We start from the raw sequence: 15,912 nt of genomic DNA, 5'->3' as shown, positions 1-15,912 counted from the left end.
GACGTTACTTTTGACTGGAAAATAAAAGACGCTAAAGAAAAATTGTGCTGTGTAATTTAGATGATGCGCGCAAACACATAACGAAAGTATAAAAATGACAAACTATATTATTTTGGGTGTTTTTCGTGGTGTATTAATTATTTGATACGTAGAGATAAAAAAGTGGAAAAAATCGAATGAAAAACACATTGATGCGGAAACACGAATTAAGTTTATTAATTTACATTTTTTTTAAATTTAACTGGTTTTGATATTTTGCAATTTTTTTTGTATGGGAGATTTGTTACGTACTTGCTACTTTTGTAATTAAAGTGTGGTCTACCAGAAACCTGTGCTCCGGTACGGTTTGTCTACCTTAATAATAATTCACATGGCATGATTATTAAGTATAATAAAAGCGTACTTTTCCCGGCCACGATATTTCTTTTCGTACATATTTGGGGACCCCTCATGAGACGTCACAAAATAAACATGAATATTCATTAATTGTTTTTCCTAAGCTACGTTAGAAATGAGCTAACAATTCGCTAATACAAAGGTTTTCTGTCGGATTTGTCGATGTATGGGGTTCGAATCCGATGAGCAAGTTCTTTTTACTTTTTAGTAAGAGAGAGATTATTTAGAGGGTTAGGTTTAGTTATATTTATGAACTTAAGTAGTTCGGCTATCTTTCACATAAGGGCCCCAACTTCTGTACGAAATAAAAAATCGCTTCCCGGCCTCTGACAAATTGTTTTTTTTTTCAATTGTCAACTATACAATTCGGAACTATTTACGGCCATTGATTTTGTTACACACGGAGTATTCCTTTACTTTGAAATATGTAAGCTACAAAATGAAAGCAATACTGGATTTGGGGTGCGCCTCAGAAAGTGACAACGTGCATGAGCGGGACAGACTTCTGTCAATCAGTCGGCAGAGATTAAAACATTTTAATGATGAAGAAGACATTAAGATGTGAAGTATTGGAATAATAACAATGATTACGGAGTCAACACCAAAAGTAGTCGAAATTAGATGATGCGCTCGGACACAAACATTTTGGGTGTATTTTTCGTTGATATTTTTATATTCCCTCACCTAAACCTCCCATAAAATGCTAAACAGCTAAAAAATGAAACAACATTCATGCTATTATAATTTGCATAGTGCAATAGACATATATAGATATATACATATCTAGAACAAATTTTGATATACCATAAATCATTAAGAAATTTTGATTTTATTTTACAATTTAAAATGCATAATTATATTCTAAAAATTCATGATAATTACAAAAATATAGCATAATATATGGAGGAAGTAAAGCAACCATTTGAAGAAAGATATTGAAAGTCAATTTTGAAATTTCAAGATGATGCAAAACTTGCTGTACTAAGGTTTATCAAACAATATGTAAATAATCGATTTATCAACTCCAGATGTTTAATAAAAAAATAGACAGAATTTGTTTGATTTTTGGATATTTGTATGTATTAGTTACGGACCAAACATTTTAATATAAAAAAACCTTGAAAGACATTCAAAATGTTTTACCGAGAAGTTGCATGATAATTATATGTAACGTGAATTTTGATAAACAGCAGCTATACTAGATTCTAGATAATACCTGTCTATGTCTGGTTTTTAGAATAGATGGGAGTTGTTTACATAAAAAGAATAGAATTCTGGGAATACAATTTTGAGAGAGTTGATTCTGTATATAGTATATTATTATGTTTGGTTTTTGTATGGTCTCATATGTTGAGAACCTATACATGTCTGTATCTATAGCAACTAAATTGTTATGAAATGCATTATCTCTATGGAAACAAACAATGATGTGAAAAAAATCTCTTAACCGGATCACGTGTACCACCGATATGTACATTTTTGCTCATTTACAATTCTGTTTTTATAGATCATTTTTATACATATCTACTTCTTTCTTTCTGAAATAAAGATACTTAAAAATAAGTTGTTCATATGGATGTTTATTGTCTCAATGCTTTATCATCTACATCAGTATATATCACACATGATTTTTATACTTTTAAATACATTGTTAAAAATTGCAGATACAGTAGATAAAATGACTAGTATATTCTGTTAAAGTTTCTACATTTTTAAATACATTTTAAAAATACTTGTAATATTTAAAATGTAACAAAAGAAACATTTACAATACTTATGCTGGTACCTAAGTGACAAACAAAAGAACAGAAAACAATAGGTTGAACCATGGAGGTATACCTCCATGGTTGAACAATGCGAGAAGTGTTAAAAACACATTATTTAACAACTGAATAACTGACCATAATATGCAAATAAATAGAACGCAATACACAGAGTAATAAGTACAGGTATTACCATGTTGGAGAAAATAATTATAATCTATTTATCATTATTGTATAACTAATGTGGATTAAAAATTTAACACCATTTAAATGCAATAAAATACTGTATAACAAATACATTACAGCCCTGACAAAGCTTGGTACAGTATTTCTATCTGGCTGTTTTCTTTTACGTTTTGATTAACAGCTATTTGTATATATCTCAATTGAGATCCAATCACTGTTACTCGTAGCATAGTAAATTGTCTTTGGATAATATATAAAAATATGAAAAAATAATATTACAGTACTTTTTTTAAAAACCTTTATTTTTGGTATTAGTCAACGTTTTACATCCCTACTTTTATAATGGAAGAGTCAATAAACACCGAAAAACTCACGCTGGTGGTTTTGAAACAAACAAGTGTTTTTAAACTACTCATATATAAAAACACAAACCTTATTCTAAAATATATTTACAAATTATAAATAAGTAACCATAACTCTTATCTCTCGTACAAAAATGAAATGTTTTGGACTGGTAGTTCTGGAGTAAATACAATTTTTGTTTAGAATCTAAATTAGACGAACTCGCGAATGATTCGATGACTTTTGAAATGTTCTCCTATTCGGTCAAGCCAAGTCACTGTCTCATTGAAAGGGGTGTTCCAACGAGCACTGTGAACCAATCAAATTACTTTTAGGTTATTAGAAAGCTTGATTGGTCAGTTATTGCATAGTGAAACAACCATCGTAATCGGACAATGATATCAGAAGTTAGAGACGATTTTGTAACCCTATCTAAAGATTTTATAAACAGGCCTATACTTAAACCATAGGACGATTTTAAATGGTGTTACTTTAAAAATCTCTCCGACGACGTTTTAAAAAATTACAAATTAAAAATAACATGAGGTTGTAGGTTATTAATTAATTAAGAAGATCGTTGCAAAAACAGCCATAAGAATCGGTCTAATATTTTTTGAAATACACTAAAAAAACTACCGTAAAATGGCTGTTCTCCATCGATTTCGTGCCGTTTAGCGCTTTCCTCACACTTTCAACATGTTTTTATTTTTTGCTTTTTTCTTATGAAGTAGGCCTAAAGTAAATTAATTGCATCGTTTTGTACAATTAATTTTACTTTTAATCTTTGTAACAAACTAGGCCTACCTTTGTTACAATGGTTGCTGAAAAAACGAATACAAAAGTTGGATAATGTCAAAATAAAAAATGTAACCGTAACGAATTAATTGAGTGCGATAGTAGAAGTCAATTATATGCGATCGTTCAGGCCCAGTTGTGATTTGTGTGATGGGACAGAAGTGGGGGAACAATAGAACTGACTACGTGCAGCTTACAGACAGATTGGTGCATTTGGCCTACTAAAAGATAACATGTTATTTATTCAGTGATTATCTATTTTATTCAAACAATATCACGTCAGGTATGAATGTCATACTTTGCTTGTGACCAGCACAGCGCCCTCTGTGTATTGGATATACCTGGATATGATTGAGCTCATTCGACCACCGTTTATTTCTAAACGTATAGCTTTGCCCACTTTTACAACACGTTAAGCCTGATACATGTTTTTTTGTTAATTAAAAATCTTCTTTTCTCGAAGTACAGTAAATTAAATGCATCGTTCTGTACGAGTAATATATATTTATTGTACAACAATCTACATTATTAGTTTTGTTACAATGTTTTGCAGACAAAATGAATACAAATTTGGATGTTTTTAACAGAAACTTCAAAATAAGTAAAACTTTAACAAATTGAGTCTAACACCAGGAATATACTCAGTAGTTGTGATTGTGTGATGGGACAGAAGTGGGGGATCAATAGAACTGACTACATGCAGGCCTCAGTCATACAATGTGCATTTGGCCTACTAAAAGATAACATGTTATTTATTCAGCAGTGATTATCTATTTTATTCAAACAATATATCACGTATAAATGTAACCTTTGGTCATATTTTGCTCGTAACCAGCACAACGCCCTGTATTATCTATATACCTGGATATACCTCGTGATTTAGCTCATTCGTTCCTCAGCTTTCATGGCAATAGCTGCTGTAGCTCGGCATCACTTAACTACAGACGAAACATAGTTTTGCTTTTGCCTAAAGAGTGGGACTCAACACCGAAAGTGTAATATCATCGCCGCATGAGTGATACACTGCATTATCATTGTCCAATCAGAAGAAACTGTAAATAATTGTAAAGCAAAGCTGGGAACTGAGTTAAGAAAACTGTTCACTCTACCAGATAGCAGGTGACGTCACCGTTAAAAACCGTGAGTTGCATATAAAAATTGAAAAAATAATAGTACCATATATATATATGTATATATATGTATATATATATGTATATTACTTGCATTGGTTTTTAGTTACAGCGCATTCGTTGATAAGTGCGATTAAGGCGTAGGCAGAATGTAAAACAGGTATATTTTACCTGATTGTGAAATGTTGTTAACAAGATATCTAGTAACGTGGTGAATTTCCGCATTTTCCATTGTCGCTATGACGTGACGTAGTCCAAGTCGGACTTGCTTCAACATGTTTTAAGGGCCTTTCACTCCTGTTACGGCACGGTTCCGGTCCGGCGAATCGAACGCCAATGTTTGTTTTCACGACTCTCCACGCGGCTATGCACTGATCGATATGCGCGTAGCCACGTACAAACAAAACATTGACGTTCGATTGGATTTGCCATCGCCGGACCGGAACTATGCCGGAGCAGGTGTGAAAGCTCCTTTAGCCATGATATTTATGCCCTCTACGGCGAATAAATAACTAGCTTTTATAACACTTGACCTACTTAATTTTTAGTTGCGTGGACGCGACTCTATAGTTCACTATGTCGGTCGGTCGGTCGGTCTGTCTGTCGGTCGGTATCACTATGCATAGCACGCGACTTAATGGCTGTTGGCCTTGTTTCAAAATATTTTGGTATGGATCGATGACCCTTGACCTACTCTACTATTTGCCACCCTAGTTCCGCGAAAATTGTTTGCGTCTACGCCCTTTACGGCGAATAAGTAACTATTTTTACGAACGTTATAACACTTGACCTACTTAATTTTTTCAAAATATTTTGATATGGACCGATGACCCTTGACATACGCTACCATTTGCCACCATAGTTCCGCGAACTTTTTTGCGTCTACGCCCTCTACGGCGAATAAGTAGCTAACTTTATAAACGTTATAACACTTGACCTACCTAATGTTTTCAAAGTATTTTAGAATGGATTGATGACCCTTGACCTACGTTACCATTTTCCACAATAGTTCTGCATTATTTATTAAGACCAAATATTTATGTCTGGAAGTGTTTAGTTTGTTTCTGTATAAGATTGAAAGAATGTTCTTTCATACCCTGAAAAAGGGTCGATAAAGAAATAAAGAATCATTGTCATTGTCATTGCAAACTTGTTTGCGTCTACGGTGAATAAGTAACTAACTTTACAAACGTTATAACACTTGACCTACTTAATGTTTTCAAAATGTTTTGTTTTGGATCGATGACTCTTGACCTATTTTACCATTTGCCACCCTATTTCCGCGAACTTTTTTGCGTCTACGCCCTCTTCGGTGAATAAGTAACTAGCTTTACAAATGTTTTAACAATTGACCTACTTTCAATATATTTTGGTATGGATCGATGACTCTTGACCTACTTTACCATTTGCCACCCTATTTCCGCGAACTGTTTTACATCTACACCCTCTACGGCGAATAAGTAACTAGCTTTACGAACGTTATAACAATTGACCTATTTATTTTTTCAAAATATTTTGGTATGCATCGATGACCCTTGACCTACTCTACCATTTGCCACCCTAGTTCTGCAAACTTGTTGGCGTCTACGCCCTCTACGGCGAATAAGTAACTGGCATTACGAACGTTATTACAATTGACCTACTTAATATTTTCAAAATATTTTGGTATAGATCGATGACCCTTGATCTATTTTATCATTTGCCACCCAAGTTCCGCGAACTTTTTTGCATCTACGCCCTCTACGGCGACTAACTAACTAGCTTTTACGAACGTTATAACACTTGACCTACTTAATATTTTCAAAATATTTTGGTATGAATCGATGACCCTTGACCTACTTTACCATTTTCCACCCTAGTTCCGCAAACTTTTTTTGCGTCTACGCCTTCTACGGCGACTAAGTAACTATAAGCTTTACAAAAGTTATTACACTTGACCTACTTTCAACGTTCAACGCTAGAAATCAAATGTTCGTTGAACTCAACGATGATAGCGTCGAATAAAACAAAACAGGCTTAACATTAAAGACAAACATTCAATTAAATTCTTTTAACATTATAATTTAGTTTGACTTACACTAGTTATTTTGTAATATCAGACCTCAAAAGTGTACAAAAAAGGTGAAAAACATCACCGCGTTGTAAAAATTCAAGAATTGTCAGCGCGTACATACTTTTTCACAAACTTCAATGACGTAATTTGTGAACCATTTTGGTTCGTCAGTTTTAACGATCCGAGTTCAACTTCAACGATTGCAGATTTCAACGATTTTTAACATTGATTTTTACCCCATTTTCCTGTAAAATCGTTGAACCTGTCTCAACTCGCTGTAACGTTACGTCAAGAGGAAAACAAGTTTTATATTTGTTGTATGTGCCACTAATTTGTTGATTGTCGATATCCACTAAATTAAAAAAGCAAACATTATGTTATATTATATGAATCATTTGTTTTATTTTCATATTTACAGCAGGTCAAGACGAAGCTGAGTGTGGAGATATTGTACATTTTTGGTCGAACCGAATAAAACATAAAATGTGAGCATTTTCTATAAGACATTTTTTAATCGAATAATGGTCTATTAGGCTTATTAATAACATTCTGGCATTGTGTACAATTCAATATATAAATAGAGAATAAGTTATTATGGAAGTAATTCACTCTTCCTGGTATAATCTAAAGCTTTTCTAGCATGCTATCGAAGTTGCTAAATCATTAAGAAGATAAGAAGGAAATTCGATAAAATTAAATTTATTCAGATTGAAAAATAAGAATTTTGTTTTATTGTTTAACAGATTCAAAATGGATGAAAACGATGTAGAATTCCAAACATTTCTGAGAGAACTAAGTGAACACTATTCTGGTGTAAAGATGCGATGGCTGAGAATGCTTCTATTTGGTATTATACCCATTGGAACTCTTGATGAAAAATCAGCCCTATATTTATTTAATCATCTGACTGAACGTAGATTGATTTCCAAAACTGATGTGAAGCTGTTGTCGGACATTGCCGAAGTAAGCATGATGGCCTCAGCAACAGAACGCATAGACAAATATAAGAACACTATCCAAAGTAGCGATACAGCAGGTGTAGGATTAACAGCATATCGCAGAGCAATGTTTAATGTGCTAACTAACATTGACAACGACGATTTGATGTCGGTTATTGGTTTCTACAAACTGCGTGCCTACAACTATAACAATATATGGGATGTTGTATATCACATTGAGAAAGCCGGACGCTTGAAATCACAAGACGACTGTGACACTTTTGCAAAGCTTATAAACCAACATGCACAAAGTTTTCTAAAAGGTAGATCGCCACATTATTATACATAATACACTTACTTGACACCATTTGATTTCAATAATAGAACCTAATTAATTACGTAATTTTGAAATTCAGTGTATTTAACTATATAACGAAGTTATTAGTTATAATATTATTATAAAACGGGTTTTTAGATATTTGATTTACATATACAGTACACAATATTAAGAGGTTAAATCAGAAACAGGTTAGTTTACTAAAAGTGTACCGTATAATTTTGCTCCCAATCGGTAGATTTTTAGGTAAAATAATTGTATGAACAGGGAAAGCGAAAAGGAGTTCAGAAATCAGAAACAGGTTAGTTACTAATAAGTATAATTTTGCTCTCAATCGATAGTTTTTTAAGTAGAATAAATATTTCTAATTTTTTTTGTTCTTATTATTATTATTATTCTATAATTAAAACAGGGCAAGTGGCAACCAGTAGTAATGAAAAACAAGGAATTCGAAAAGAGGGTACATCAGAAACAGGTTTGTTGCTTTCAGAATAATATTTAAACAAAATCCTTTTTGATGTTTATTTCCAATCCTGACCACATGTAGAACGATATAATAATTAGGAAGGTTCATTGTTTTGAAAACGAAATGTTGTTAACATCATAATAAGTAAGACTCATATTACACATATTATTATTCTTTGAGATCCAATAAGCTTAATTCTAATCCGTATTGCAAAGTTTGTTTACTAAATACAAATAAAATTAGGTCTACTAAAAAGTTAGATTTTCAGAGTAAATATTTATGTTTTATTAGTATTTTAATACACTAACACTCCGCACGGTGTACGGCTCTGAAAATTGTTATTTTTCTGTTTGCTGCCCTCTGTTGAGCATATTTAGACAACCCCTGATGGATTAAAAATTGTGTTTGCCGCCCTCTACAATTCCGCCTATACTACAATCAATGGAAAAACGAAGTTTTTGTAACAATAAAACATTCTTATGCATTAACAACAATCATGATATTATCAAGAAAATCTGGCTTTGTTACTTTTTTCAAAAGATTGGGCTTGATAAAATCAGATTCAAGTGAGTTACTTCAGTTATTATGCATTAACATAATAATATGGTATTTAAATTCAATAATTGTACACACAAGATTTCCTATTTAGAAAGTACACTAAATTAATTGTTTGATGGGTTTAGATAGATATATAATTTATTTTTAAATAACGTTTATTAAATAAAATCACATCTCAATTTTGCTCATTTAATCATAATTATTTGAAAATAAAATGTCTAAAACAATTCATGAGATTTTGTAATCAAATTCAATAATAGTAATTGACCGTACTATTTCATGCTGATGTGCTGTAGTTCCAATCATCTCAAACACCGTTTAAAGTTTCGTTCTGATTAATGATATATTTTGTTTGCCGCCCTCTATAATCCCTTTAATTTTCAAGGATACACGTCACACTCACAGCCTACTGTATTATTAATTATATGCACAATTGTACATGCCATTTTTGGCATACAATTGTGGATGATCATAAATGAATGTGATTATGACGCAGATTGTGAGTTTAGTTTCACTCATAAACGTCCATGCAACAAATAGCCTACCTAATAATAACATTTATTAAAACAGGGCAAGTGGCAACCAGTAGTAATGAAAAACAAGGAATGCCAAAAGTTGTTAAATCAGAAACAGGTTAGTTACTAATAATGTACCGTGTAATTTTGTTCTCAATCGGTATTTTTTTAGGTAGTATTATTATTTCATTTTTTTTCTTATTATTATTCTATTATTAAAACAGGGCAAGTGGCAACCAGTTATATTAGGCCTAATAAAGAACAAGGAATGCGAAAAGAGGTTAAACCAGAAACAGGTGAGTTACTAATAATGTACCGTATAATTTTTCTCTCAATTTTTTTGGTAGTACAGGTATAATTATTTAATTTTTTTTTTATTATGTGATTATTAAAACAGGGCAAGTGGCGACCAGTAGTAGGCACAATGAACAAGGAATTCGAAAAGAGGTTAAATCAGAAACAGGTGAGTTACTAATAATGTACCGTATAATTTTTCTCTCAATTTTTTTGGTAGTACAGGTATAATTATTTCATTTTTTTTTATTATGTGATTATTAAAACAGGGCAAGTGGCGACCAGTAGTAGGCATAATGAACAAGGAATTCGAAAAGAGGTTAAATCAGAAACAGGTTAGAATTGCTTTCAGAATAATATTTAAACAAAATCATTTTGAACAACGATAAACAATTATAGGAAGCTTCTCATTTTAAAAATGAAATGTTGTTAACATCATAATAAGTAAGACTCATATTACACACATTATACCTTTACACAGAAATACCTAGCTTTAAATTAAAAATTGAATGAATAATCAAATCACATCGTCTTACTTTAATTTTGCTCATTTAATCATAATTAATTTGAAATAAAAGACTTTAAATGCACAATTGTATATATACCATTTTGCATGACATTGTGGATAATCATAAATAAATGTAAATAAATCATAAACATCTTACGTAACAAATAGCCTTTAAACTTAATAAAATACATGCATATGGTATTTAAAAAAAACAACATGTCATACCCTGGGTCGTGTATCATTTAACTCTGTTCACGAAATAACAAAGAATAAAATGCGCAAAATCAATTAAATTTAATATTGCAAACCAGTTAATTTTAATTTAGGATAAATGGCAAGGTTTTAAATTAAATTAATTCGTACACGCGTGCAATATTTCTGAATAAAGCAAATTTATTTAAAATTTTAACTTAACTTCCCTATTAAATGAAATGTCAAAACTATCACTTTGAGATGCCTGACAAATCTTTAATTTGTTATACTACTGTACAACACATTTTTTATTTCACCTACAAAAAAATGAATATATGCGTGTTACAACGCTAATGTCGTCGGAAAAATCAGCTTTAAAAACCTCCAGTATAGCTACTAATATTGAAACATCAACATCTTATGTAGTAAATAAAAAAACAAAAACAAAACACCATCTACTGTAGTTTTTGGAGTAACAAAATTGCCTCATAGCTAATGTAGTTGCTATGGACAGCTGGAGGTTTAAGCGGTGGATTGCTCTACATTTATCGGTTGTTACGATTTGCTGGCGACTACCAGTCGTTTAACAGAGTTTTCTTTCTGATTGATAATAAATTATGTTTGTCGCCCTCTATATTATTTATTTGGTTTACTACTTCGGCGCGGCCACAGCACTACTTATTGTATTACAGTACTAGAAATTACAATGCCATTATTAAATAAAATAAATTTATTTTACTAATAATATTGTTTTTGTCATTTTTCTTCGCATCTAGACAAGATTGAAGAATATCTGCTTCAAAGACAAAAGAAATTGTGTAGACAGGCCAGTAGATTTACACCAGCAACAATGCGTGATAGATACAATGTTGACATTTCACAGATGTTTACTGATTTGGAACTACTGAAAGAAGGTGACAAGAATGAAGACTGCAAACCAACAACATTAAAAGAAGTTGTAGATGTTATCAGCTCCAAACCTGGATGTAGAGCTCTTATAGACGGAGAGGGTGGGATAGGTAAAACTACCTTATTAAGGTATTTATCATACAACTGGGCTACGGCTACCCAATCGATTAAAACATTTAAAGGTAAAATTGTATTTCTTTTAAGTGTACGGGATTTAGACAAAGATGATAACATTTCCGATCTCATTGTAAAGCAACTGGATATGGAAGATTTTAATTTAAAAACAGATCTCCCAGATGATCCACGGTTGATTAAGAAATTCATAAACAAACATGACGATAAAGTTGTACTGCTACTAGATGGGTTAGACGAATTGAAATTTAATAATCGAAGCGTAATTAATCTGTTCAAAAACAACAACCTAGAAGAAAGTACCGTGATACTTACTTCACGATCAGAAAGCATAGATGAATTCGTAAAAGAGAGTAACGTACATGTAAGGGTTAAGGGATTTAATAAAGAGAGCATAGGAAAATACATTAACAAACATTTTGAGTTTTTTAAAGAACCACAATTGGGAAAATCCCTTCGAAACGAATTGAATATTGACACTTACCGGGTTGGGAGAAAACATCCTGAAGCGTATGAAATGTGCAAAAATCCAATGCTGCTTTTTTCAATCTGTTTGCTATGGCAAGACAGTCAAAGCATTCCTAAAGATAAAGCTGAACTCTTTAAAGAAATATTTCGTAATATTTTAAATCAGTTCAACAAACAAAAACAATTCGCAAAGCTTTCTAAATTTGAAGACACACCACCAAAATACGTAAATGCTATGATATTGCTAGGAAAATGTATGTATGATAGCTTGAAAGTAAATCAACTTTCAATAAACATGAAAGATTTGAATGCTAAACATACGACTAAAGATTTGGTTGATATGTCCGTGAAACTTGGATTTGTTTACGAAGACACACCGATTTTAAAATCGAATTTTGATATCGTTTTTATGCCTCCTCACAAATTGATAGTAGAGTCATTGGTGGGATTTTACTTGTGCAAATTATGTGAAAGTGAAGGTACGGAGAATGAGTGCTCAGATGTACGAACATTACTTACACCATTGGATGATGATGAGTGGGAGGTGATACGAGAGAGTAAGCATTTATACAGAGCGAGAGAGTTTGCAATTGGTTTCCTTGGTGATAAAGCTGGCGGTTTCCTCAAGCACTGGGTTACAAATAGTTTGTCAAAATATCGCTATCTGCTGAAAAATTTAAACTTGGTTAAAAAACAACATAAAGATGCTGTGGTTAATGAAATAATTAATTACATGACAAGCGAGGATTTCGAAATAAATAATCATTTGGATGATATATCTACCTCCATAAGAATGTTTATTGATCACATTAGTCCAGGTGTACAATGTGACGTGCATTTCATACGTCTAATTATGCAATTGTATTGTATGCGATATGGTGGTTATAGTGTCAGTGTCTTTTGTAGTAAGATGGCATTGGAGCGAAAGGGAAGAGTTATTGCACACATTTTAGGCATTGAAGATAAATGTTCCTTTGTTGTGATTGGGAATCTATCACGTGATGTATTTAATGACTTTGTATCAGAATGTTCTCTCAAACAAGTTCAATTAGCATTACGTCATTTCCATATCTATTATAGTAAACTTCACAACATTGATGTTAATACATTTTCTTCATTTCTCATTATGTGTCCTGAGCTGGAGTTGCTTATCATGATTGATTGCAATCTATCAGATGACGTCATTCGTCACGTGTCTGAAAAGTGTTCAATAAGAAATATTACATTTCTTCATCGTTAGTTTTCACTGATAACGTATGTTACTTCTACTATATAACAGACACATTTTTAAATCTCGCAGCAAGCAGGTGTCAATTTTTGATATCGCATATAATTGCATTTCTAACATTAAATTTGTATTCAATATAAAAACGACCTTTTATATATAAATCGTATAGTAGATTAAATCAATATGATAATCTAAAACATAAAATGTTTTTAAACATTTTATTTTGACATACTTACCTTCATCGACGGAGCGCGCGCGCGTACTTCCGCACGCGGCACACTAGCAACGGAAGTAATAATTATTAACAGCTGTAGCATGCAGATAAACAAGAATGTTTGTTTCTTATTCATTATAATCTTTATAAGCTGTGCTGACATATTAAATGAAAATGATTCTTTTATAATAATGCAATGTTTTTTACTTTATATATTGTATAGAATTGGTTGTGCGTGTTTTAAAGTAATTATGTGATAATATTATATTAAATGTAATTAATACAACTCTTTATAATTAGGTTGGATGGTTAAATACTAAAAGTAAAGTGGTACAACTTGAAACTATAAAACATAACATTAACATTAATGATGAAACGTAATTTGTTATCAAAAGCAGTTTTATTAAATGAAAACGTAATTAGAAATTAAATTAACAAATAAACACATTATAAGATGTCTTTGGCACAGTAACAACAACAGAACAAAGTTGTAGTAGAATTTGTAAAACTAAAAATGACAAAAATCAAACAATGAAGACATTATATAATATAGTTTGATATCAATGATTAGTTTCATTGGTGTGTTTTTAAATATATTTTTTGATGTAGACTTATTTTTTATGTTATGATGTAGAAATAGTGAAATATAATTCTGTATAAAATAAATTTAAGGGTGAAAATATATAGATTGGAATAATTAAAAGTTCTACTTAATGTTCAGGTATATTTGTGTACAGTCTTTGATTTTCTTTATGTTGTAATAACACTTGGTGTTAACAATAGTTTAAATCTGAACACTGTGCTGACTTGTAATAACACTTGGTGTTAACAATAGTTTAAACCTGAACACTGTGCTGACTTGTAATAACACTTGGTGTTAACAATAGTTTAAACCTGAACACTGTGCTGACTTGTAATAACACTTGGTGTTAACAATAGTTTAAACCTGAACACTGTGCTGACTTGTAAATAACACTTGGTGTTAATAATAGTTTAAACCTGAACACTGTGCTGACTTGTAATAACACTTGGTGTTAACAATAGTTTAAACCTGAACACTGTGCTGTGCAGAAAACCACAGTAACTACTTGCATAAAAATAAATGTCATAAATACCATTAACAATCCCAGATTTCAATTTGTGCAATATTGGGTATTCAGTATGTGAACCCAGTACTGAGATCCTTAACGCCATGACATTTTCATCGCAGGATTCTAGAACCTTAAACACTTCATTCATCTTTACTGGTTTCAATTTTTTTCCCGCATTATTCTCAACAAGGTCGCTGCGATCCAATAGGAGCTCAAGATCTGCGTCGCTGATGACTTGTTCTTCACAGTTTTTGATAATGCCAGAGTGATCAGTGGAGCGTAACACTTTTAGTAGTTCCATGGGATCCATCACAGCTTTTTACTGTAGAAGTCTATAAAACAATATGATTAATTTAACATATTTATTCGAATTGTTTAGGAGGGTTTTTAGGGAGGTGTGAAAGACAAAACTGACCTTGATGAATGACAATCTTCTCCAGCTTCCTCTTTGCAGCTGCTCTCTCCACTATCTTCTGGTCAATGGTGTTAATGGTCACTAACCTGTACACAATCACTGGCTTTTCTTGACCAATTCTGTGGCATCTATCTTGTGCTTGTAGATCTGACTGTGGATTCTACAACTATATAAATGTATTGAAAGTCACTACACTAAATCAAACATTACACCACAAGCTTGTGACTAATTATTATAACATGGGTTCAAGGATGTAGCCAATCAGACCCGCTGAAATGAGTCACGTGTGCGCTCTTTATTTTTTCACTATCATGCACTTGAGTGCAAAAAGTGCGCAGCAAAAAAGCATATTGAACTCTGTGTGTAAATCGTATGGCAGATTATTGATCACGCTGTAATAAAATGTAGTAATTATTTATTTAACTTACCCAATCACTGTCATATATAGTGACTGTGTCAGCTGTTGTCAAGTTGATGCCTACCCAATCACTGTCATATATAGTGACTGTGTCAGCTGTTGTCAAGTTGATACCTACCCAATCACTGTCATATATAGTGACTGTGTCAGCTGTTGTCAAGTTAATGCCTAACCCACCAGCTCTTGTTGAAAGCAGAAAGATGAAATACTGTAATCAGGATCAATTGCTAAAATTACTAGTCTGAGAAGATAAGAAAATAATCTTCCACTATTTTTTAATCATTGAAAAACAAATTAACGTGATTCCTGGCTGCTATTATTATGAAAAAACAAAACATGGTCTCTGGCCTGCTACAAGTCCAACTGATATTATTGTATTAAAGATAATTATGATTACTTGGACGTGTAAAAATTAAGACAAACACATTTTTCAACTGAATTAAGTTTTCTCTTTACTCTGACGTATTCTGAAATACTTACATGTTGTCTATCAGTAAAAACATTCTTGCACTTATTCTTAAAAAAAACACGCAGAAACGTAATAATACAGCATGCAGTAGGCAT

General features: G+C 32.1%; 1 protein-coding gene across 1 annotated transcript in view; it reads right to left on the bottom strand.

Moving 5' to 3' along the window:
- The window catches only part of LOC144835632 (myb-binding protein 1A-like protein), a 28,525-nt gene extending 12,613 nt beyond the window's left edge, over positions 1 to 15,912 (bottom strand). The window contains exon 1 of the mRNA XM_078690711.1: positions 15,829 to 15,912. Coding sequence (XP_078546837.1) covers positions 15,829 to 15,912 — 84 coding nt within the window. The remainder of the gene's footprint in view (positions 1 to 15,828) is intronic.

This window comes from Antedon bifida, chromosome 2 (genome assembly GCF_963402885.1).
Source record: "Antedon bifida chromosome 2, ecAntBifi1.1, whole genome shotgun sequence".
NCBI classification, from domain to species: Eukaryota; Metazoa; Echinodermata; class Crinoidea; order Comatulida; family Antedonidae; genus Antedon; species Antedon bifida.
The sequence above is the reverse complement of the archived record's forward strand: the minus strand, read 5'-3'. Positions and strand labels throughout refer to the sequence as shown.